General features: G+C 34.3%; 1 protein-coding gene across 3 annotated transcripts in view; it reads right to left on the minus strand.

Annotated features, from left to right (window-relative positions):
• Positions 1-27,298, minus strand: part of RGS17 (regulator of G protein signaling 17) — a 204,302-nt gene continuing 177,004 nt past the window's right edge. For 2 of the 3 annotated variants that reach the window (XM_056818962.1, XM_056818963.1), the window contains 3 exons: positions 18,947-19,024; positions 16,170-16,404; positions 1-5,306 (listed from right to left, as the gene is read on the minus strand). In XM_056818962.1, the coding sequence (XP_056674940.1) occupies positions 5,118-5,306; positions 16,170-16,404; positions 18,947-19,024 (502 nt within the window). In that variant the 3' untranslated portion in view covers positions 1-5,117. Of the gene's footprint in view, positions 5,307-16,169; positions 16,405-18,946; positions 19,037-27,298 lie in introns of all 3 variants that reach the window. The other variant, XM_007484780.2, reaches the window with a different exon arrangement.

Below are 27,298 nucleotides of genomic sequence, written 5' to 3' on the forward strand. Positions count from 1 at the left end.
TTTTCTTTTTTGTACTTTCCCATTCTACTTTGCATTATATATTGATTTGTAAAAGTTTAATATCCCTTAGGAGAGTCCCTAAGTGCAAGAACATGCTTTTCTCATTTATCTTTGTATCCTCCTGCCACCAATACCTTAAATTAATTAGGTAATCAATAAATATTTGTAGAATGAATGTGGCTTATTTGTTTTAAAGTAAAAATGCCCTGTTAGAAGTAAATATAAGGTTACAGTTTAAATATACAGATTTTTGGAACACAAAGGATAATGTGTGGGAAGTAGTGAGGAAAGACTACAGGTGCTACACCTAAGAACTATTTCTAGAAATCTGTTTACTTTTTGTGACTAGTTTGAATGTCTTCTACTTTTGCTAATAATCTCTTTACAGATATTTGGCAAGATTTCTTTTGCACCCACCCTTCTCTAGGTCTTTCTTTTTTTTTTTTTTGAAACCTGGACTAAGTAAATCCATTCTCTTAGAATGAACAAGAGGATACTTTTACTATACGCTACTTTGTTCCTCCTTTATCCATCCAGTAATATTGTCACAGCTAAAGTTCTGAAAAGGGTTATGATTTTTGTTATAGTACAATATTTTATTCTATTTTACTAATATTCAGTGTTGCAGCAGTTAAGATAAAAAAGTCAAACCTTTTAATAGACTTTCTCATTGGAACATTTGTTTTTCATATATATGGTTGGGAATGACATTGTGTCCTGATAGAACTGTTTGGAGAAAAAAATAATTTTTTATAGGTTAGTATTGACAGTGTTCTTAAAAATAACAGAAACAAAGACAAGAACTGTCACCAACCAAGGGAAACACAAATTATGTACTTGACTAATTCTTGGAAGGCAATTAATATGAGACAGTTAACATTTTTGAAAAATTTCTCCCTTGCTCCCAAATTATATCTGGTATTCAACACACTGTGGAAAAAAACTCAATTGTTCCTTGAAAGGATTCTGATTAATGTTTCTTGAAAATGTTAGGAGACATTTTCAAAAAGAAGTCTCTGGAAAAAAAAACAAAAACAAAAACTCTTTACTTTTTCCCAGTCTTCACAGTGGCCTAAACCACTTTGTATTTTGTAGTGCAGTAGAAAAAAAACAAAACTGGATTTGGAGTCAGAGAACCTGGTGGGTTCAAATCTCATCTTTGCTATTTACTACTTGTGTAATTTTGGACAAGTCATTTAACTGGTTTGCTCACCTGTAAATTGTTAGGATTGGAATAGATGATGGTGATCCATAAAGTTCATTTAACTTTAAATCTATGACCTGCTGATATTTTTCAAATTGTTACAGTCATAATGCTACTTGTCTTTATAGAAAGTTAACATTATAGAAAAATAAAAATGTATCGATCAAGCCCCAGAATGAGGTATCAGTTAAATTTCAATCCCAGGGTGAATCTAAATTCAATTTTTGTTCTCAATAAATGCACATTATTTACTTGCTCCTCTTGTTCTTCTGAAATACTGAATTATCAGGCAAATACATATTGATACATTTCATTCTACAAGTAAATACTTAGGCAGTATTAAGGAATACTAATAAACAGTCCCCCTCCCCACCATGCACTCTAAACAATTTTCAAAATTGATTATCTTCATTATTTACAATTTTTAAAAGGCAGCCAAAAAAAAAAAGACCAGAATGTGGTCTTGGCTCTTGTCCATTCTAGTGTTGAGATCAAAGTTGTTCTTAGCTCTTATTACAAGTAAATACAAATGTGCCCATAGTGCTTAAATCTGCTTGTACCATGGCTAGTATTTGCATCAGATTCACTCAACTTGTATACTTCTGACAAAACAATTACTCTATTTAAAAAAAAAGAAGAGGCTGTTATCTAGTAACTCTCAAAATATAAAAAAGCCATGGAATAAATCTGTCTACTTGGGATAAATAAAGTGGAGAGATGAGTAATAATCCTGTAACTGTCATCTGTGTAAGCAGATAGGCATACTGGAAAATTCTGACAATCAAAGTCCCTTTTCTCAATATCAGGACATTTTGTCTGAAGGATCCAGAGGATGATCTCTCCTTCAATTTCCAATGTAGACACAGCTCACTTTGGGCCTGCTAAGTTCAGTAACCACTTTTAGATCACTGTAGTTAGTGTACAATAGCAGCATGCAAAAAACCACCTTGGTGGCCTAAAATATATTTTTGCACCTTCCAAGGGGCTTCATTTTTTCCTTAAAAAGACAATGTATACAGTAGGAGAATTTAGGATACTAAAACAGATGTTGTGCTATTGAAATGGTAGTATAGACACCATATAAGATGTTGGGCTTTTCTTTTTTGTTTCTTGATTTTATTTCCTGTTTTATTTATATAGTGAACATAATATAAAGCAGATGGTTTTTTTTTTCCCTTTAAATTTGATAGAGCACAAAATGTACAGATACCACTTCTAGGAAGAAACTTCAGGGTTCTGTGGTTGAATATTAAACCCCTGAAAATAGGAGTTTCTTATGGAAATGTTCACACAGTTGTAAAAAAAATTGATGTGCAAACTTATTCCAGTATCTTCCACAAGACAACTACCTGAACAATTTCCAAAAGGATGCACCTGTTTCAAAATATATACTTTATGAACTCCAGTATTAGAGATCAAGATTGTTTTTATAAGGGCCCTTATGTTTAGATTTGGTAAAATGGTAAAAGTATTGTCAAACAGACAATTCATCTAATGGTCCAAAGTATCTTATAAAGATAGTTTCTGACTATCAGGTCACCATCAAATAGTAACATCAATAATATAAAGTCTACATTTTAAAAGATTTATACATGCAATATTTGTAATAGTATTTTACATTTTTTTTTAGTTCTATGCACCAATGTTATTGTGCCTCAACACTGTAACAAATATGAAAATACACCATATATGTGTATGTATACACAGTAGTAGTATAACCAATGTAATTCTAATTCAGAAAAAAAGTTTTAAATCATTTCAGGAACAACAGAACTTCACAGTAGAAGTGGTGATTCTTTCTAGTATTTTCTTCATTCTTCAGGAAAAAATATGAATTATCTATTATTGTAAACATATTCATAGCTATCATTCTATTAATATAGTACTAAAAACTTTTATTCATATGGTAAATAACTAACCAACATGAATAAAGTATGTCATAACACAGTAACATTTTCAGACAAAACAGGCATTTTATTAAAAGAAATGTTTGTTATAAATATTTTATGTCTTGCATTTTAACTACATTTTCATAAATAACAATGTATTTAAAAGTGCTGAATATGATAAGATAGTCAGCAACGCCAGTGTAAACAGGATATTTTGTTTTTTATTCTGTTTTTTTTTTATCCCATTTTGTCAAACTACAACAGTTAAAGTATTTGCATAGGGAGTAGAGAATAGCCCTTTAAATAGCTCCTGAATTCTATATTAATTACAAAATAAAATTCACTTAAAAACAGTTTTAAAATGTTTTAGGTTCACGGACACAAAACTTATGTCAGGCTTCAAGTAAAATATATTGTAAAATAAAACTCCAAACCTGCTCTTTTGAAATATTTTTAATAAATTAAAAATAAATGAGAGGTAGTGAAAGAAAATGAAAAAGAAAACCTAAAATTTTAATATCATCCCTAGTATAAGGCCAGTGTTCTCAAGTGGTTATAACTATTTTCCAACTTTCATTCCAAGTCACATAGTTATTTTCACCAAGCTTGCAATTAAAAAAATAGCCTCCAGGGGATATTAACATTTACATTATAACACTTCGATATAAATATGAAGCTGATGGTGTTTTGTACATTACAGGATATTGTTTTCTTGAATGTCAAAAGTGCATACCCACATCAGGCAAGATTTTTCTTTCTTTCCTTCTGTTTCTGTAAAGATCTAGCCATACCTGTACAAGTATCTAGGCAGCAAAAAGCTTTGAGTGCTGCACTATCTTTTGAATTTCTGATTAAGAATTTAATATTTGGTATTTCATATTACTTATTTTTGGAAACTTCTTGGTCTTGAGGAACTAGTTTAAAATTTACTAGGTCTGAAGCAGCTATTTGTCTTCTTCAAAACCACTGATTAAAAACATAGCTTTTCATGGGATTTGTCTTGAAGAAAAATATGCCACAGGACAGATGCTATTCATCAAAATGTTTTAAAATGCTACATGTAGGCAATCTTTTATTAAACCTTTCATATTCAAAAACTAAAGATCAATCTTTTTTTTTTTCCTTGCTGAAGTACATAACATTACACAACAGTATTAGAACTGGATAGCCAGTCTTTAATAAATCAATTACAGTATCTGACATCTGAAATGTACACAGGTTCTGTTCCTTTATAACAATTAAAAACAAAATCAGCACATAGATTTTGTCATTGAAACATGATCCCTTCAAATGGTTTGTGCTTTTTTTTTTTGACATTGCAAACTCTTCTGTAACGAAAATGCCACAGTTTTGGCAGTGAACAACCAGAGGAAGTCCCCATGATGGGTTTTTTCTTGTTTTTTTTTTCATTTTTTTGTTTTTTTAAATAAACAGCGATAAATAGCTCTTTTTTTTTTTTTACAGAAATATTGGCTTCAAAATCAGTGTATTGAATGCAGTATAGCATATTGAATTCCATTGTTACACTTTAAAAATTGGCTTTTTCTGTAGTAGTTTATCCTAAAAAAATGCAAACCCCAGCTGATTTGCCAAAATTATTTCTATGTAAGACCATATTGCACAAAAATGTCCTTAAATACATAGATAAATTATGTTATTGGATTAAATATTACAACAACTAAGTGGCAAATGAAGCAGCTTTACCTTGCACATGCAGTGTGAGGATACACAAGGAGACTGTTCATAGGACTACAAATACATCTTGCTTGCAGTTAAAGTGAATGGTGTGTAAAATATGTCATTTGGTAACTCCATTATTGTTTTTTTCCCCCAAAAAACTTAACTATGAATGACCTTGGTAAAAATGGAGACAAAGACCAGAATGTGTTGTATTTTTTTCACAGTAGCCTGAGTAGTGCTAAACTGTAGTTCTCCAGGAACTCAGCTTCTGATGTTATGTAACTACTTGAATGTCCCACCCCAGCCCTCCAAAATGATTCTGCCCACCCCCCCAACAAAGAAAACTAAGATTCAGAAGTAGATCCAGCAGTACTTTCAACAAGAGACTTATAAATCTGAGAGTTCAAAAACCTTGGAAAAGAGTCTCTGTGCATTAAAGTATATATCTGAAGTTGGGCATCTTCATACATGTGAGGATTGGGGTCCAAGAGATTTCTATTGATCACCTCTCTCACTCGGGAATCAAGACTGACCTGTGAGGGATAGAAACCAACATGTTCAATGATGTTTTTGTTGGGAGAGGAGGGGAGAATGAAATAAAATTAGTATAGGTATGCTATTCAGATAAATATTTAAGATTAAACCAATGCCCTAAATCTTCAGTAATCAACTTTTAAAAACAGTGCCTCCATGGACATCACTTGCCCCTTATCAGCTCTCTATCTGTTGACATCCCTCCCTTTCTTCAAGTTCCAACTCAGAATGGAACTCCATTCTCCATGAAATCACACTATGACAAGCCCTTTGCCCTACCAGGTGAAGTGGGCTTTTGCCTTTGCCTGGCTATCTCCTTTGCACACATTTCACTATCCTGTGTACATTAGCTCATATATTATTCAATTCAATAGAACTATACAATAGTTCTTTTCTTCTCTTCTCTTTTGTGAACAGGTTGATGATAGCTAGCAATTATTTAGTACTTTAATGTTTACAAAATTCTTTACAAATGAGCATTAGCTTATTTGATCCTCACAAAAACCTATAAAATAGGCAGTCTGAAAGGATTAGTGACTCGCCCATGGTCACACAATCAGTAAAAGTCTGAAGCAGAATTTGGATTTAGGTATGCCTAACAAGTCCAGGATCCTAACTGCCAAGTTTCCTACCTGCCTCTTTCTTATCTTTGTATCCTTGGCAACTATCACAATGCCTTACAAATAGTATGTGCTGAATAAATCTTTGTTGAGTGAAATCTATGAATGCTGAAATGTTTTTATTCCTTTACTTCAAAAACTGAGTTTTAAAAGTTAAATAAGAATTAGAAAAATTAACTGATCAGATATTCTAGTATATTAGTCAACATATACATTTATTACCTTTGCAGTACTATGCAATGTTTTAGGGATAAAATACAAAAATGAAACAGTCCTTCTCTGCCTTCAAAGAACTTACATTCCATTGGGCGAAACAGTTATATAAATTTGCTTGCACATGACACATATAACACATGCATTTATACATGGCATACAACATATGTAAATAAATTTGCATATGATATATATAACACAGATGCAAATATATGTATATGAAATGTTTAACAAATAAAAGGTAAATTTATGGTGAGGGAGGGCGCTAACAGGCAGTAATATGAAGAAAGACTTCTCTGAGAAAATAGTGCCTGGGCAGAGTTTTGAAGGAAACAAAATATGACATGGGACAGAGGTGAGATGCACTTTAGGCTTGGGGGTCAGCCACTGCAAAAGTTTGGAAGTAGGAAATGAACTATCATGTGAAGTATAGCAAAAAAGCCAATTTGATTACATTGTAGATTTCAGAAAAAGGAGGACCATATAATAAAGTTGGAAAGATAGTAAGGCAGAATGAAGAGCCAAGGATACCACTGAAGTTGTGGACTTGGGTGACTAGAAGGATGATAGTGCCCTTAGCAGAAACAGGGGTCTATTTTGAGGGGGGGGATTAAAAAATTAAGCTGTGTATAATTTTCCTTCTCCCATGATCTGAAGAAGAGGCTGCTAATGTATTGAGAGCAAGATAGGTGGACAGATCAAAAAAGGCACATATATCATATTAGAATATTTGGGAGAAGAACCTAACCAAGTCAGGGAGTATAAAAGAAGAGTCACATAGGCTGAGAAGACATGGATGACTTGCAATCTATGCCACTGTGGGAAGTTACCACATTAATAGTATCCCCAATTAATTTACATATTGAAACATGAACATTCCCTCAGAAAGTTTAAAGCTTTTGTATACTGACAATAAAATAACATTTCCTGATTCTAAAATATCCATTGCCCCCTTTGCATTCTGTTTAAGTTTTTTTGGGAGCTAGGTAGCAGAGTCTCCACAGTTCCCGAGTTCAAATCTGGTCTCAGTCACTTACTAGCCAGGTGATTCTAGGCAAGTCACTTAACCCTACTTGCCTCAGTTTCCTCATCTGTAAAATAAACTGGAGAAGGAAATGTCAAACCACTTTAGTATCTTTGCCAAGAAAACCCCAAATAGGGTCATGAAGAATCAGACACCACTAAAAATATCTGAACACAACAGAACACCATTAGTCTTTCTGCTGGGGGACTTTCTCTAAATGGTGAAACAGAGATCCTGATAAAAGAGACATTTTCTTATAATAAGAAGCTTACATCTTTACTAAGGTCCTTGACTCCCACCTTTACTGATCAATCAGTTAACATCAATTCAGTGGCTACTATGTACCAAGCACTGGGGATGCAAATAACAAAAACAACAAAGGGCAAAAAAATAGACCAGGCCTCAAAGATTTTACAGTCTAACAGGGAGACAACACGCAAACAGTGGTATACAAATAAGTTTTATATAGGATAAACAGAAAGCAAATAACAGAGGAAAGGCACTAGAATTAAGAGTTGAGAAAAGCTTCCTATAAAAGATAGGATTTTAGCTGGAACTTAGAAGCCAGGGAAGTCAACAGGAGGAGTTGAGGAAGGAGATCATTTCATCTGGGGGAGAAGAGGGAGGGACAGTCAGAGAAATTGCCTGAAGTAGAGAATCAGGGCATTTCCTTTGAAGAATAGCCAGGAGGCTAGTGTTTCTGCATGAAGAGTACATGGTAGGTAGTATGGTGTAAGACTAGAGAGGGGTTGGGTTAAGAGCTTTGAATGCAAAACAGAAAATTTTATTTTTGATCCCAGAGGCTATAAAGACTCACTAAAGTTTACTGAGCCACTGGAGTTTATTGAATAAAATGGAGACCATGTCTGATCTGTGCTTTAGGAAAATCACTTGTGATGGCTGAATGGAGGATGGATTGGGGCTGGGAGATGAGGCAGGCAGGACGCCTCACCCCCACTCCCCAAGGAGAGACACAGTACTGACATGAGTGGAATATGCATTCTCTAATCCTAATTACTTAGTTCTAGATAGGGTATGAAGTCAAATACAAATTTACATGTATACATCTTCCAAAAAGATAATAGAATTTTCTTTTTCTTTTAGTAGCAACCAATAGTTCTTAGCAAAATAAGGGATCCTGCCAATCAGATATCATCTAAAAGTTTTCTTAAGCTAGCTCTACCTTGACAGGGATGTGAAACACCTTCATCATGTTATTTCTCAACAGAATGAGAATGTTAACATTGGGGATACAAAGAAAGGGAAAGGGTAGTCATTTTTCTTAAGGAGCTCCCCAAATAATTCATATTTATGTTAGTTTTTTTAATATTTACAATTTATTTTGGTACAGTAGATGAGGTATGCCTATTGTGCAAGTGTTATCTCTATTTTGCAGTGGAAGACACAAAAAGCTCACAAAGTTAAAGCAGGGTCAAGAGACCAGTAGGCATCACAGTAAGGACTTGAACCGTGGTCTTCTTACTCTAAAACCATCCTTCTTTCTACTATCATAGCAATCTTACTTTTGAAATTTTATTTAATTTATTCCTAATTTATTTAAAACAAATTTTATTTATAATAAACTATCTTCACTCATTTTACAGCTGTGGGAACTAAGGATAAGAGGGTTTAGTGACTTGCCCTAGGTCACATATCTAGTGAATGGCAAAGTCAAGATTGGTTTGATGCAGTGAAGGCCCCGTTGAGATTATGCAACATAAATTTGTAGTGGACTCAATTGGATGGTTTTGTGATTTTCTCCAGCTTCATTCTGCAACATATGAAGATGAGTGAAGGCAGCCAATGGTAGAACCAACACTAGGTCAAAACTGTGCTTTGTATGATCAGCTATTGATGATAAGGGGGCAAAGGACTTGAGAAAAGAGGGCAGTGTACAGTTGAAATGGTTCATCAAGAAATTGAAGGAAGTGGGGGCAGCTGGGTGGCTCAGGGGATTGATAGCCAGGCCTAGAGATGGGGGGTTCAAATTTGACCCCAGACACTTCCCAGCTGTGTGACCCTGAGCAAGTCACTTAACCCCCATTGCCTAGCCCTTACCACTCTTCTGCTTTAGAACCAATACATAGTATTGATTCTGTTGGTAGTATAGTATTGATAAGATGAAAGGTAAGGGTTTAAAATAAAAAAAAGTTGAATAAAGGGACAAGAGTCTAGACAATGTAGCTATGGTTGCCTGGGAAAGAACTGAGGGTCAGAAGAAATGGAGTCATTGAGGATAAAGAACAGGATTAGGGACCATAAAATAGAGGAAAAATTGGAAGATAACAGAATATGATTCTATAAGGAATTTTAGGATTCAGGAACATGGAAATGAAACTCTTAATGATTAAGAGTATATGTTCTTCTCGCTGTAAACTTAGTATTTGGGGTGAAAAAATTGGTCATTGGAAAGTGAGTAAGTAGAGCAACTGGAAAGTTAGGCGATTTGGTGGGGGTGGATAAATATGAATGTTCAAGTACTTTAGTATGAGAGTAGGTATTGGAAAAGAAAGACTGAGAGCCAGGTGCTAAACTAATTTAGAAAGGAAAGAAAAATGTTCTGGAGTTCAGAAGGATGGGGAAGGGAGAGAGATGAGTTCCAGTGATGACAGTATAGATGTATGCAATCATTTAGTCTATCTGGTACTAGCCAGGAAAAAATTCCTATGGAGTAAAAGAAATTATTCAGAATGAAAATTGTTCTTCCATTGGAAAATGAGGGCTAGCATTAATGATTTGAAAAGGGTGTTTGATTTATTCACAATATGTTCAAATTTTATCCTATTTATTCAAAATCCTATATTTAGGTTTAAATTTATGCCATGACCAGAGAGTTCACTCTCTTTGGTCAAAGTATCTTGGGGAATCCATATTGGCTTGGACTTTCTTCTTTTTTTCCTCTTGCTCTCTCAAGGCCTTAGCAAGCATCCAGAGTAGACTTTAGCTCTGTTACAGGCCATAGTGACACAATCCCAGGACAGTTTCCCCATATCTCCAAATGGTGCTATATTGATTTATACACTCTGGCTGAAATTTTCTAGGGCAGGGGTTCCTAACCTGGGGTTGTTTTAAAAAAATATTTTGATAATTCCATTTCAATACAGTTGGTTACCTTTTTAATTCTATGTATTTTATTTTACTTGGTTAAATTTTTATTCTGAGAAAAGGTCCATAGTGTTTACCAGACTGCCAAAGGTGTTTATGATGCAAAAAAAAATTAAATTAAATAATAAAAATTAAGAACTCTTGGTCTAGGGCTTATTGGTCTAGAACAAAGTTCTAAGATTCAGTCATCAAAAGAGGAGATTTGAGTATATAGCCAATAGCTCTTTGGTATGTTACATTCTGATCTTTCTTATAAATCCCCCAAATAAAGAAAATTCTGGAAATGAGTGACTAAAAATAGGATTCAATTTTAGTTAAAAGCCTATATGATGCCCCTATTGTTAAATAAACTATCAGTATCTCTTTAATAAACTTTTCTTTAAAATATACCTCTGGGGTTTTTCTCAACAGACATTAAATTTTTTTTACCTTAACTTGATTCAACTAATTTTCAGTTGTAAGGTTATGGCAAGTTGAAGATTTTCTAAACACACTCCAATATTTAGTGAACAATTACACACACACACACACACACACACACACACACACACACACACATATATATGTAGCATGCCAGGCATGTTGGCATCTGGGAAGTATGGTTGATGTATTAGATACTTGATCAGATCAGTTAATGATCAATGTAAGGGCAGGAGAATTCCTGAGCCTAAGCCACAAAGGCTTAGCCCTCACCTTGTCAAACCTCATTCCTTTGAAAAGCATGTCAGGTGAATCCCCACCTCCTCTGATCTTGTCATTGTCTATTCAACCAATGTTAAGACCTACGTGCTATGTTAAATATTCATTGATCACTTCTCAATCCACAATAAATGCTGGGGTGAGGGGCCCTGCTCTTCCTCTTGATTCCTGCATCTTCGGAGTTTCTCCTATCTCTCTTTATCTCTACCTAGGAATTCTTACTTCCACATGTTCTCTTATTTCTCATATTTTCCTTTAATTAATTTTCAAAGGAAAACATTATAAGGATCTAGCGCCGCTCCCCATATCAATTAACTTGTCTTTGAGTCTTCATTTATCATCCATTTTTTCTCAGGCTCCCTTCTCCTTCTCAAGCTACAACCCACAAAGGAAAATTAAATAGCAACTGCTGGTCAGATTATTATACTATACGGATGGTTCAAAATAGCTATGGTTCTCAATTTTAAACCCAAGAAGAATCCTAATTATTTCAGAAGATAAAATCTTACTAATTATGAAGAAAAACTCTTAAGAATCAAAAAATGCAGGAAAAATGTAAAACTGCTAACTTAAAAAAAATGAGCAAACACAAGTTGAGATCACATAAGTTACCTTAAAGCAGTGGAAAAGAATAACTAGATTCTAAGGAACCAAAGTAACTTAGGTCCCTATTGTTCTGGGTTGAAGAACCAGAAGGAAATTTAGTCTTCTGGCACAATTGTAAGTTGGAAAAAAATTCAGATTTAATAACAAGTGACTAAAATTGGCTTTTAAAAATTATACACATTTGATTTTAAAAAATGCATACTTTAGTAGCTTAACTTGTTTGAGAAATATTTTTGTACTAGAGAAGGGAAGTTTGGCAAAGGCAATATACAAATAAAAACTCTAAGAAGTCTGCCATAGTATTGGAAGATTGATTCAGACTATGGCATCCTTGTCTTCAGCAGGAACTCTGTTATTAGATTGAGTCACAGGCTTACTGGCAAGAACTAGATTTATGGAGGTTGAGTCTCCTGGCTCTGCCAATTACTAAAGCTATGTAATTCTGAGTGTTTCTTAATATCACTGAGCTTCAATTTACTTCTCTGTAAAAAATGGAAATATGATGTTTTGCTGGGTCCAGCTGCTCTGAAGCTTTTAATGCTGTGAAATTGATGACAAAAATATCAAAAAGGAAACACTGAACATTCAATTAATCCTATATACCAATGACTTGCTAGTCTAAAAGCTATCCAAATGGCTCAATAGAAAATAGATATGATCAAAAGAGCTTATCAATAGATTGATTAGCATTTATTAAGCATCTACTTTGTGTCACACTATACTAGGATTTGGAGATTTGTAAATCTTGAAATCTCTCAGACTTGTGAATGTTAAACATTTTCCCATCAGGGAATTCTTAATTGGAACAAATTCCCTACTGAGAAACATTCCCCATTTTGATGTGAGAACTTGCCAGGATCAGAAATGGGAGGACCTCTACTCCAACCATACTTAAGACTGCTTTAGGGGAAAAAAAAACTCCTTGCTAAACAAAGAAAGTACTTGGATCCATGCTTATGGTGGGGCAAGGAGTTCTTTGAGCCAGGCCTGTTTTTTGAATTGATACAATGGGATGCTAGGTACCTAAAAGGATCAGGCAAGTTTTGTCTTAATGAGATTAGTTGACTCAGCTGTGTTTTCACTGGTTCAGATTTACTGAGGAGATTTGTCAACTTAGCAGGAATTCAGATGGGCAGTCCTTTGGAAAGCGTCTACAGTGATTGGTAGATGTAGGGACTTAGGGGAGGTGACATGGGAGAAAAACCCCTATATAAGAAAAAGCAGAATCTCTTGAATATATATCCTTTTGGAGAAATCCTTTTGAAGGATCTCTGATGAGGATCGCTTGGGAAGAATCTCTTGAGAGAGGCTCTGGAGAAGGGAAGCTCTTGGAAGACAATCTCTAAGGAGGTCTCGCTGGAGCTCTCTCTGGTGAAGTCAGCTGAGATGGAGCTGGCCTGGTGTCACTAGAATCCTTGTTTAGGCAGACCTTGTGGTGAGTGTTAAAAAACGGACTGACTGATTCTCTCTCTTAAGACTCAGGTCTAGGCCATATTGTCTTGAGGCCCTTCATAATTATTCCTTTCCTACTCTTTCTCTAATTCCTCATTATATTATTAATTAAAAATCTCTATAAAACCCAGTTGACTTGGGTATTTGAATAATTGGGAATATTTCTCTGGCGACCACCTTATATTTGATTTAAAACCAAGACACTGTAGTGAAACATATTTTCTGAGGTCAAATTTACTCACCCTCTCTTATATCTATCACAATTTATATCTTCCACCATTTTAACTCACTACAGTTTAAGATCTCAACCATTTTAAATCTCACAGATTCAAATATTAAAAAATTAGATAATTCTTTCACCTCTAATCTTATATATAATTTGGGGAATATGATATGGTTACAGATAAGTAAATGTATATATGTAAACACACACAGATAAAGTAAATACAAAGTGATGAGTGGAGATACCACTGCCTACTGGAGTTAATTAATACTTTGAAGGGAGCTAGGGATTCCAAGAGCTGATGGGGCAGTGTATTCCAGGAGTGGAGGCAGGAGGCAGCCTGAAAAGGTGCCAGAGAGGGGAAATAGAAAGGAATGTAGAGGGAATAACTAGTGGAATATAGAATGTCTGAGATTAAGAAGTATATAATAAAACTGAAAAGACAGGCTGGAGTCAGATCATGGAAGATTTAAATGACGAGTTTGTATTTTTTTTTTAGAGGTAATAGGGGACCACTGAAGCTTCTTGATGAAGTGAGCAATGTTATTTTAGGCAATTTAGGAATATCAATTTGACAACTTTACAGAAGACAAATTTGAGAGGGGGAAGACTGGAGGCAGGAAATCTAACAGATAATTTAATAAATAATCAGTGGAGATGATGAAATCATATAATTTTTACATTTTGAAATTTTCTTTGAAGTTGTTCTGAGTTCATTCTTATAGTTTTAGTATTTTATTGTTTCATTGCAGTTAGATACATTAATTATAATCTGAGCTAGGCATTGTCCTGTAGGGGTAAGAAATTAATTGAAGCAGAGAAGGTTACTGCTGAAAGGGATCTTAGAGATCTAGTTTAAATGTCTCATTTTATAGATGAAAAAATTGAAGTCTAGATAGTGTAAGTAATTTATCCAAGATCACAGACAGTTGCTAAAAATCAGCTACTGCCACCATGGAGTAGACCTGTGTATACAACTAAGTTTCCTATTGAGATAAGACTTATATTTAGAGAATCTTTTTATTTATTTATTTAATTTATTCTTTCATTCATTCATTTTAAAAACCCTTACCGTCTGTCTTAGAATAAATACTGTGTATTGGTTCTAAGGCAGAAGAGCAATAAGGGCTATGCAATAGGGGCTAAGTGACTTACTCAGGGTCATCGAGCTAGGGGAATGTCTGAGGCTACATTTGAACCTAGGACCTCCCAAATCTAGGCCCAGCTCTCAATCCACTGAGCTGTTCAGCGGCCCCCTAGAGAATCTTTTAAAAAAGTACTTCTTTCAACAATTTGGTTATAGTTTATAGCTGTGAATAGTTTGGTTTTCTTTTGTCTTTCTTTTTTCTTTTTTCTCTTTTTTTACATTTTGTAGGCTTTTTATTGCTCTATTTCTTTTAACTGGACTTGAATTAAAATGCTTAATAGACAAAAGTTGATACCAGAATCTGTTTTATGTGCTAATGTTCCTATTAGTTGTAAATCCCTCTTTATTATTTCAATCAACTCTTTCCTTTAGGCAATCTTAGAAAGTGTTAATTTACTCTTGGAAGTAATTCCATTTTATTCTTTAACTTGTTAGCATTTTTTTACTGAAATATTTTATTTTATTTTCTCCTTAATGTATTTTATCACACAAGAAAGAGCAATAAAACATCTCCTGGGTACCAAATTAGTCTATTTTATAGCCAAGGATGAAATGATTAAACCCTTTGATAAATACTCTGAGGAAATCTTGTGTCATGTCAGTTTAAGTACTGTATCTATGTGAAAAGAGCCACATGGGAATGTATAATTTAAATTGTACATATTTTCTATGTAAGTATTAAAATGTAGCATGAAAAAATTTAAAGGTAAAAATGAAAGCCAAGAACAAACAAAACGTAATTTTGGTAGTTATGACCAAGACTAACATTCTGAAGCTTCCTGGTTATCATCATTCAATGGACTACTCAGCTGTAATTTTTTTTAATTCTAAATGCTTGAATTCTTAGTTATTGAATCAGAAATTGAGAATATTGAAGATTTTTCTAACACTCTCAAGTTATGTAATATCTAAACTTTATCTGTGGAGAAAGTTACCAACACTATTATTGAGATCATAGTTTGTTTTTTTTTCCTCAGCAATAAACTACATTACTCCAACAGAAATGTTGTGTTTTTTTAAAAAAATATTTATGGATTAGGTGTTAGTGAGAAACTACATGCTAATTAAAAATTAGGTCAAAACTTATTGCCCTTGGCAGTAAATGAGATTCAGTGTAAGGAAAATGGACTAGAGGAGAGGCACTGAATATCAACAAATGTTGAACAGAAGGTGTAATATAAAGCAGACTGTGTCTCTTGTATGCTTTCTTGCCTCTTTTTTTTTTCTGCATTCCTTTACTTCCTTTCAGTTAATTTCCCAAAATTCAACATAGGCATGCCCACTGATGCCCTCTTCCTGTATCTCTAGACTTTCAAGTTAGCTCCTACCTGAATTTGACCATCATGGGTTTATCATCTCATCTTCCCTGAAACATATAAAACATATAAAAAGGGAAGCAACCATATTTATCTTTTTTCCTTCTTTATTAATATGTTTAGTAATATTAATATCATTTAAGCAAAAAATTGCTAACAAGTTAAATACTAAAATAGAATTACTTCCAAGAGTAAATTTTTTTCCTTCTTCCATTGCCTAGGGCAGTGATCTGTATGCATCTGATACTTAATAAATGACTATTTAATACAATGAAAGATGAATGAATAAGTGAATGAGTGAATTTTAGAGCTGAAGTGACCTCACCCCCAAACAAGTGAAGCTCTCCAACTTATTTGAGCCATGTGTCCTCCTTAACTTAAACCTAATGAAAATCAGCCCCAGGTTAGCTCCTACTGGGGACAAGAAGCTTTACTTTATGTTTTCTTATATTTTTACCTCTTTGGGTGACAGTATAGAAATATAATCTTCATAGATAAGTCTAGCTTTTTCTTCAACAACTTTCTTGTTCTGTTCCTTTTTTAGGTCTTCACATGCAAGCCAAAAAAGTAGGTTCTCTTCACTATATTCTGTTCGAAGAAATTCCCTGAAGAGATTTCTCCCAGCGGGCGTCTTCATCATCTTGTCAAAATTTTGAGACCAGGACATAATTTCATCTGGAGTAGGATTTTGGCTATAGAAAGAAAACATGGCCATTATAATAGGGAGAAAAAAAAAGGTTTTATGAAATTTATGCGGGCTGAGATCCCTGAAATTTTACTTTGTCCACATCAATAAAGTGATCTCTTTAGTTCTTTCCATCTCTAAAATTTATTCAACAAGTCTTTGGGCAAACATCTAACAATTGTTCCAAAGAATATGGATTATTTATTTTGTGGTAGCTTTTTTCTTTTTTATAGCTATCTTTACAAAAGTGTTTCAATAAAAACCAAGAATTAAGTGTGAAAAGCAAAAAGCAGCTCAAGCATAAAATTAGGTTTAAATATTTAACACATTTAAAACATAACATTTTGAACTTATCCCTGTACTGATTTTATAAATAAATATCAGGAATAGGTCAGCTAAGTTCTGAATGGGGCCATATATAGGAATTTTATACTAATGGCACTAAAGAAATCATGATGGGTCACAGAAAATTCAAAGGGGAGAAGGTACTTTTCTTGTCTCCTTTTCCCAGTGTTACTGGCTGGTAATGCTGTCAGTATATTAGCCAGCGGGTTTTTGGAGGATTGTTATACTGTTATTGACTGACCTGATGTTGACTTACAAAGCTGATTAGTAATGGGGCATTTGGAACATTCTACTCCTTTCCTTCCTCTTTAATGATTCAATTTAAAAAGAAAGTCCTAGGCAGTAATATCAGTATATAAAGTGTGTGCTACAACTTTGTAATACAAAAGTGGACATTACTCTCTTGCCCTCGATTTATTTATGAGGTGGTTGTGATTCCATTTCTGACCTAGTCAGATACTTACAGGAGGGAAATCTATGTTTAAAGATGCTCAATATTTAACAAACTAGAAGGTACAACCAATATTGAGTCTTTAGAAAATCCTTGTTTGATTTTAAAACTTTAAAGTGCTAATGACTCAGATTGTAGGTATGGTAGAAATCATCAGTCAAACATATTTAAAAGCCAATTGAATTTTCTTCTCAGGGCTCATATGGATTTCAAATCTATTTGCCCCAGGACAGAGTTATCTTCTTATCTATGATACTGATCCCAGGCTCTGAAATAAAAATGCAGAGTATAATTGTGTGATGTTGCCATTTTTAGTGTTAATTAATTAACTTTCAAATATTCCTCATGGATTATTCTAAAAGACCTACATTCCAAGTTATTATAATTTGAATATTAACATGGGCTTTATGAAAACTCTGAATACACTTACAGGGTGAGAAGAGAAAAAGGAGGCATGTAGGAATTCACTAATTTTATCAGAATAGTCTCATCTGATTAGCCAGGATCTGTAAAAATCACCAGTTCTTGTACCATTCTTTCACATTATCTGCTCTCTACTGTCTTTTGCTTTGAACATGCTTCAGGGTAAAACCTACTTGACTTTTACTCAATTTAAATGACATATATGATATCTTACAGCCTTAAATTATATTGATCAAGGAATTATTCAAAAGAAAGGCAACTTCTAGTATATCCTTTCCATCAAGTGTTTTAAATAGTCTTGTTAGTATTCTCTCATGCCAAAACTTTGTTTTACTCACTTTAAAAGATTTAAGTGAGCAAGAAAATTATCAAGTACCATTATCAAAATTTCTCCTAAGAAGTAGTCAAGATTATACTATTTATCATTATATAGAGAATTTACTTATGTTGAAGCTTTCCTTTCCTTTTGTGGATCTAAAATTTGAGGTTTTGATCTATTTTGCTAAAGTGTGCTAAAGCATGATTAAGTCAATAGAAACTGATAAATGAAATATTGTGAAACCAGTACTGGATTTCAATTGAGAAACCATAGGTCTAAGTTCCAGGATTGCATACTATCTGTGTGACTTTGGAAAGACTTAGCCCCTTTAAATCTTAGTTTCCTCACCTGTAAAATGAGATTAACATTGATACCACTGATCTCACTGTGTTACAGTGAAGATTAAAATAAGTAATGTATCTAAGCTAATTTGTAAGCCATAAAATATACATAATACACATATGTATGTAGATATATTGATATCTGTTTTGGATCCATGTGTGTGTGTGTGTGTGCACATATGAATATATGGGGTGGTAGGGTTTGGACCCTTACATCTAAAGTCCAATTATAACTAGTCTAAATCAGTTTGGCTCTTTATGAATAGCTTGAGAAACTGACTTTCCCCATGTTTTAGACTCCATTATAAATAAAGGTGATCTCTGAAAAGAGAAGTGATGGATTAGGGTTATTTTATGGATGACCCGGGTAACAATCTTGCTTTTGTATTAATCAGAAAGATGGGGATTTACAGGCTATGAAATCAGGTAACTATGTAGCACCATTTATAATAATAACACAATGGTATCTTGAGAAATAACTGATAAAAAAAGCTCACTGCAAGAAAAAAAAAACTGGGTTGAATACATTTGACTGTAACTCAGGCTACAAAGGCACTTGGTGGATGCATTAGTTCTGAAAGCAAAAAAAAAAAACAAAAAAGTAGTAGTTACTGAATGTAAATGTCATATAAACATAATATATAATTATCAATAAAAAATCCAAACTTACCATTCTTCTACTGCCTGGATACTCTCCATTTTTGTTGTATGTGTTGGCCTTCCAGCATTGTCACCTCTATCTTCATTCCTAACAGTGAGGCTGTAATGTAGCACAACACTTTATTTTGTCTAGAGAAAGTCAATTATTTTAAATAAATGAATCAGTTTATCAAAATAGTATTTCTTTGAAAAATGTATGGCTAAATGACTAATTACAGGGAAATGCTAAAATGCTCAAAGCAGGATAAGAGTGAACATTTAAAATATATGTATTTATATATACACACATATAATTAAATATGCTTTTCTACAAACATAAAAATAATAAACAATAATGATATTTGATAAAATAAATAAAACTTGTTTGAATAGTTATGTCTTCTGACATCTTCCTTCCAGAATCTCAAAAGACAAGTATGTATTTCAGTATTTAATATGTATCATCAATGTACCAATATTTGATTATTTGATACCTTGTTACTGTTTAAGTAGAAATTCATTTTTTCATTTAAAAAACTATCATAATTCCATTTCTGGTTCTTATTTCCATAAAGTTTTTCACCTTTTTTCATAACTTATGTAAATTGAATGTATAGTGTATTATTTACCTATCATTTCTCCTCTCCCAATCATCATCTTATCCAACTCTGTCTCAAGTTTAAAACCCTGAATTCATTCTTGCCTGTCTTCTCTCTCCTCTAATACCCAGTTAGTTAAGTACTGGTAATCCTTCCGCTGCAATATATCCTTTGAATGCCTATTATTTTCCACATCCACTGTGGTCAGCACCCTGTTCTCCACGCTGCATTTGCTACCCTGCTATAGTTTTTTTTTTCCTTTCAATTCTACAGTAATAAGATGCCCTTGCAAGGTTAAACTCATCACTTCTAATCTCATCTAAACTGATCTCAACTCATAGACTGATAATTGCATTGACTGCTACCACATCTCTTAGCATCCTCTGGAGCAGAGCATCTAACAATTCCTAATGACATTTTTTATAGAAGGTAGAAAGTGGACTTTGGGGCTGCCCTGCCTGTTTTCTTCAGCTCCATGGAATAAGATGTCCCTGTGGTAAGTACCCTTTGGGGTTAGACTTACTCCTACTCCTACCCCACTTTATTTTTCTTACCTCTTTTTGTGTGTTATCTCCCTCCGTTAGATAAGTTATTTGAGGGAAGGGATTGTCTTTTTATTAATTGTATCCCTAGAAATTGAGCCAAATCTGTTGAAATAAGAGCCATTCTCCAGGTGATAAATGGTCAAAGGATATGAACAGGCAATTTTCAGAAGAAAAAATCCAAGCTATCAATAGTCACATGAAAAAAATTTCTAAATCATTATTGATTAGAAAAATGCAAATTAAAACAACTTGGAGATACTTCCTCACACCTATCAGATTGGCCAACATGATAGAAAAGGAAAAAGACAAAAGTTGGAGGGGATGTGGAAAATGTGGAAAAATTGTACTAATGCACTGTTGGTGGACTTGCAAAGCAATCCAACCATTTAGGACAACAATTTGGATAATTGTAGGTTAATAAGAATGTGGAAAAAGTTTATAGGAGAGTGGGAAGGAGTTTATAAAGCCTTAAAATATAAATAATAAAATAAATATAATACTGCTACTTCATAGATTCGGGGGTCTCTGGAATGTAACTCTTGAGATAGGTGAGATATTGTATTTTTTACTATCTCTTTTTGTTTTGTTTGTGTTGTGTTTTGTAATGCAGCTAATGTTAAAATATATTTTGCATGTGTAATAATGAAAATAAATGTAATATGTAATATTTAAAATGCTACATGTTATATTTAGAAATTGGTTTTATTAAGTAATATTAGTAAAAAAGTTGTTGTGGATGCCATTTATAAAGTTAACTCTTAAGTCCTGAGGATGATAGTAGCTTTTAACAATTTAATTTAATATAAATATAGTATAAGAAAGACATAAGGAAGGAAATAGAAAATTATCCTAGCCTACCACCCTAAAATTTGATCTTTAGCATTTCAGCCCACTCCCTGACAAGGTTCCGATCTCCACATGGAAGTCTGGTAATCTCTTCCGAGCAAGAGTCTTACCAGCCCACAAGGGTGTCTTCTGCCTGAGCAACCAACACCGAATGGAGTAGAAGAATCAATCCCAAAAAACTCATGCCAAAGACCTCAGTCTCCTCTACGGTCTCATCTTTTATAGCCCTTTTCTCCCTGTCCCTCCTTGTCTCTCTGAGCTGTTCTCTCACATCTCAGGAACTAATCAAAGTCTCTTTGACCCAGACCCATAATCCTTAGCTCTCCATTATGTTCCTAGAGCTCTTAACCTGTGACCTCTGTTTGGAACTTTACAGCCATCCTAATGGGATGGGTCTGATGAAAAGAAAGTTCATGACCCTGGGAAGAAGAGATTCCTTTACACATATATCTTCACATATATAATCAAAATCAAATTGCTTGCCTTTTCAAGGAGGGGAGATATGATGGGAAAAAGAATTTTCTAAACTGTTAAATAATTTAATATGTAATTGGGAAACATCTAATGAAATAAATAAAAACATTTTAACATTAAAAGAGCTTAGCACAATTCCTGGTACATAGTAGGTGCTTAATACATTTTTATTGGATTGGGTTGGATTCCAAGCTCTCATCAATTATGATGAGCTAACTACTGCTTAAAGACAGTGTGATTTAGTATAAAGAACATGGGAATTAGACTCAGAGAATGTTTCAAATTTTGGCTGTATCAATTACTACCTGTGTGATCATGGGAAAACTCTTTGGGTCTCAGTTTCTTATTCTGTAAAATAACAAGTAAAACTAATCTTTAAGGTTCTTTCCAACTCTAATTCTATGATTTTATGACATGCAGACTCCCATCCATCCAACATATACCCTTTCCAAATTAGTCTTCTGAAAATACTAATCAGTGCATCAATTTTCTCTATGATTAGAAATATTTAGTATATCTCTACTGTCTATAAGGTAGCTAGATGAAGCAATGGAGAGAACACTGGATGTAGAGTCAGGAAGACCTAAGTTAAAAATTCTGCCTTAAACACTAATTGTGTGACCCTGAGCAAGTCACTTAACTCTTGGTTTCCTCATCTGTAAAATGAGCTAGAAAAGGAAATGGAAAAGCTCTCCAGTATCTTTGCCAAAGAAATTCCAAATGGGGTCATGAAGAGTCAGACATGACTAAAATAATAATGAACAACACTTTGACTAAGGGAAAGAGTCTAAATTTGTTATCTGACATTCAAGGACTTCTATTATTCATCACCTATATCTCTCCAAATTTATCTTTACTACTCCTTTACATAAAATTTCTCGATGAACATACAAAAGACATTCTTAACTACACTCTCTGACTGGTATCATTACCTTTGTCCAAAGTTTCTACTGTCTTCCATTGTTCTTGCCTAAGACATTTCTTTCCCTAAACTCCTGTCAAAGGCCTATTTTTGCCACAAGATCTACTAGTATTAGCAGGGTGATAATAGTGTCATCGGAATTTTTGTGGAATAAAATACAATAGCTGTAGCAGTAACAGTAATGACAACAATAATAGCATTTATGTAGGACTTTGAGGTTTGCAAAATATTTTACAGGTATCCCATTGAATCTTTACAACCTAGGGAATGAGGTGCTATTATTATTAACCTCATTTTACAGATGAAGACACTGAAGCAAACAGAGGTTAAGTGATTTGCCTAGGGAAACACAACTAGTAAGTGTCTGAGGTAGTAAAAGAACCCAGGTCTTCCCGATTCCAAAGCCAGTTTCTATCCATTATTTCATGCTGCTTTTCTCTATGCATGAAAGAATGAAAAAAGAAAAAATCAAGGGGCATACTAAGCAATGGAGGTACAAAAAGCAAAGCAAAAATGTTTTCTGTCCTCAGAAAGCTTCTTTTCTAACAGGGGACACAATATATTTATGAACTTTCTTTTCTTTTCCTTTTCTTTTCTAACCCTTATCTTCTGTTTTAGTATCAATTCTAAAACAGAAAAGTGGCAAGGGCCACTAGGCAATCAAAGTTAAGTGACTTGTCCAAGGTCACATAGCTAGGAAATAACTGAGACCATATTTGAACTCAGGACCTCTCATCTTCAGGAACTTTGTTCACTTTTTAAAATATTCTTACTTTCTATCTTAGAATCAACACTAAGATCATGGCTCCATTGTGATGGAGGGGCAAATGGGATAGAAGATAGAGATCAGATGTTGAATCAGGAAGACTTGAGTGCAAATCCCACCTCTGATACTTATCTGTGTGACAATGGGCACATCACTGAATTTCTTGGAGCTTCAATGTCCTCACCTGCAAAATGGGTACAATACCTAGAGAATCAATCTACCCAGGTAGATGTGATGTTCTAATGGCAGACAGAATGCAAAACATTTTGTAATTATTAGTGCACATACAAATGCTTTTCCTTATTGTTGTTATTGTTAGATGTTTTCATAAGATAGATAATGGATAAATAGGATTGTAAAGTGATTAAACTGTGCTTGTAAGGAACTATTTTGCAAATCACCACAGAATCAATGAGGGAAACTCAAAAGACACAAAATACCAAGAAATTCAAAAGGGATAATAACACTTAGTTGAATCACAGTGTTTTCTGGCAATATACTTAATACTGGAGTTTTTTAAGGGGTAAGAGTACCATTTTTTTCTAGGATAATCAGTAAAAAAATACAAGATGACTCCACTTCAGCAGCTGAAGTGTTCAGAGAATAATGACTGCTTCTTTCTCACTGTGGTCAGAGTCTTCAGGAGAGCAGCTGAATAACTGATAACAGAGGCCAGGATCAAAGAAGATGTTTCTAATAGTTCTGATGCTAAGCCATTTTGGGAATTATTCCTCCATAGCTCATTATTTGATCATACTTTATAATCTCAGCTGACTCAGGACTTTGTATGACACAAGCCTCATGGCCTCAATTATAGTACCAGGAGCCCACTTTTATTTAGCTCCAAAGTCCCTGGTAAAGACATATTCTTATGGCAAAAATGCATGAATAATAACATCCAAGTTACATCTCTTTATAAGCCATTTGTTAAGTCAACAGGATAGATTCATGCTGCAGAATGTGAACTAAGATGCAGAGATGAGAAATATCTTGATGGACAACTCTTCCATCAATTTTTTTCAGCTTGATTGATTTTTTGATGCTGATGAAGTATGATCCTGATAACTCAGTCAATGCTATTGTCAACAAATTCCTTGTATTTACTATAGGTAAAGGTGAACTTATTGTCCCAAGTGAAAAAGCACGGGAAGATGGCAGAGTAAAGCAAGAAGCTTCATCACCTTCCTAATACCTGACACGAACAACAAAAAATAATTCCACAGAATCAATGCTAAAAGCACCAAAAAAGGCAGGAATCAGGAATAAAGCTAAACAGAAAGGGACAACTAGGGAAGAAAGTTCCTGACTTCCCAGGCCTCAGTCCCACTGCCACAGACCCTGGGGTCAGGAATAGAGTAAACAGTAGCACTAATAAGGCATCCCCTGGGGGAAGGAGACAACCTCACCTTGCTTGCTGAGCATAGCTGAAGTATACATTTCTGAGGATACCACTGGAATCTGCAGGTGGAAGACCCTGGGAACAGCTGTGTTTGCTGTGGTCTTGGTTCAGAAGACTCCCACTGGCTCACAGCTAGGGATTAAAGGAGTGGACATCATGGAATTTACTGGCACCAGGTCCTAAGGACAGTAACTCGAGCCTTACTGCTAACAATCTAGAAACTTTGGAGGTCTGAGGAATGTGGACTAGACACCAACTCTATCCAGGGCTGTGGCAGTAAGAGAAAAGTGGGGGAGGAATGCACCCTATTAAGTATGGATACTGAGAGATTGGGGCCCTGTCAGCTGTAGTCACTCTCAGGAGAGTGAGGTTCCTAGCTGCAGCCACAAGGGGATGTAGACTGTCTGCTTGCGAGGCTACAATGGCAGAACTGCCCTTGAGTTCTGGTTGGAACACCTGGGATTCAATCATGGATTGGGTCTTGAGTGGCCTAGACTATAAGAATGAATAACCAAATAGCACCCAGGAAAAACAAATACCCCCAAACACCCTGAAACCTGAGGTTAAAAACTTCAGCACCTTAGAAATCATGGGATGCCAGCAAAAAGCCAGTAATTAAGTCTAGTGGCATGGCTACTAAAATTTTTGTTTAAATAAGCTAGAAAGTTGGACAACCCAATTATTGACAGCTATCATAGGGAAAGAGAAGACTTTGGTTCAAACTCAGAGGACAGTGACATAAGAACACCTACATCAAAAAGTACAATAAATGGTTACAAGTTCAAAAAGAACTTTTAGAAGAAGTTAAAAAAGACCTCACAAGCCAAATGATAGAGGTTGAGAAAAAATTAGAAAAAAAAGAACAATGCAAAAAATCAAGAAAAATATGAAAGATCAGGCAAATGGAAAAAGAAATCCAGATATTCATAGAAGAAAATTATTTATAAAGAACTAGAATTGAGCAAGGGCAAGCTAATGATTTCCTAAGACATCAAGAAATAATAAAGCAAAATCAAAATAATGAAATAATAGAATTTGAAACATCTTATCACAAAAACAATTGGCCTGGAAAATAGATCAAGGAGAGATGATATCAGAATAGTTGGATTCTAGGAAAGCTACAATCAAAAGAATTTTAGACAACATATTCCAAGAAATCATCAAGGAAAACTGCCCAGAATTCTAGAATCATAGAATAAAATAGAAATTGAAAGAATTCACCAGTCACAATCTCAAAGAGACCAAAAGATGAAAATGCATAGGAACAATATTGCCAAGTTCTATAGCTCCCAGGTTAAGGAGAAAATACTATAAGCAACAAGAAAAAACAAATAAATATTTAGGTACTATGGTGTTAACAGTCAGAATAATGTAAGACTTAGCTGCCACAACATTAAAAGAATGGATGATATGGAACATAGCATTACATAGAGCAAAAGAACTGGGCTTACAATCAAGAAAAAAATGACCATAATTATAAAAGGCAATATATATATATATATATATATATATATATATATATATATATTTAATGAACTAAAGGAGTTTCAACTATTCTTGGGGAAAAAGCCAGAACTCAGCAGAAAATATGATCTATGAAAAACATACAAAGGTAATGAAAGAACAATCATAAGCAACCCAAAAGATCAAATTGTTTGATTGCTGCAGGGGAAAATGTCATCTATGGCCCTGGGAATGGTATCATTGCCTAGGTATTTTAAAGGGGCATGAATTGATGGAAGACTTGAGGTTGAGGTGAATATAATGAAATGACCTAAAAGGGTAGTGGAGTAGAGATCAGGAGGTGGTAGAGTGGAATGGCTATCTCATATGAAGGAGAAATGAGTGGAGTAACTGCCACAGAGAAAAGGAGGAGTAGAGGGTTGGCAGTACTAGAACCTTGCCTTAATGCCCTCTGGAATTCTGTGGCTAAGCACAATTCCAGAACTTTCAGCTGAAGTGTCAGTCGATAATTCCAATAACAAGGAAATTCCTCTTTATAGTAGTCAATAAAATGTGTTTTTGCAGGGAACAAACACAATATAAATTCAGGAGTCCCAGGAAACCTTAGAAGTGGACATACTATGGCTTGCATGACTCTTTTCTTGGGAAAAAATGAATGTCAGTAACTATGATCCAGATTTCCTAAAACAATGATGTAGGAAGATGTAAACCTATATAATTTTAAAAAACTGAGATATCCAAGGCTTTGATGATGTCCTAAAACCATTCTACTAGTTTATCTCCAGTTATTTCCAGGATTACAAAATTATGAAAATAAACTACTAACAATGAAATTACATTTGCAATTTATAGAAACCTTTAAAATTTTAATTAATTTTTTTTTAAAACAAAGCAATCATTTTATTTTTTTATTTTTTTTAAATATATTTTATTTGATCATTTCCAAGCATTATTCGTTAAAGATCATTTTCTTTTCCTCCCCCCCACCCCCCATAGCCGACGCGTAAGTCCACTGGGCATTAGATGTTTTCTTGATTTGAACCCATTGCTTTGTTGATAGTATTTGCACTAGAGTGTTCATTTAGAGTCTGTCCTCTGTCATGTCCCCTCAACCTCTGTATTCAGGCAGTTGCTTTTCCTCGGTGTTTCCACTCCCATAGTTTATCCTTTGCTTATGAATGGTGTTTTTTTTCTCCTGGATCCCTGCAAGTTGTTCAGGGACATTACACCGCCACTAATGGAGAAGTCCTTTAATTAATTTTTTTAAACATTTTTTTATTTGGTCATTTTCAAACATTATTCATTAGAAACAAAGATCATTTTCTTTTCCTCCCCGCCTTGCAGCATCCCTCCCACTGGTAATGCGTG

This window comes from Monodelphis domestica, chromosome 2, assembly GCF_027887165.1.
Source record: "Monodelphis domestica isolate mMonDom1 chromosome 2, mMonDom1.pri, whole genome shotgun sequence".
Lineage (NCBI taxonomy): Eukaryota > Metazoa > Chordata > Mammalia > Didelphimorphia > Didelphidae > Monodelphis > Monodelphis domestica.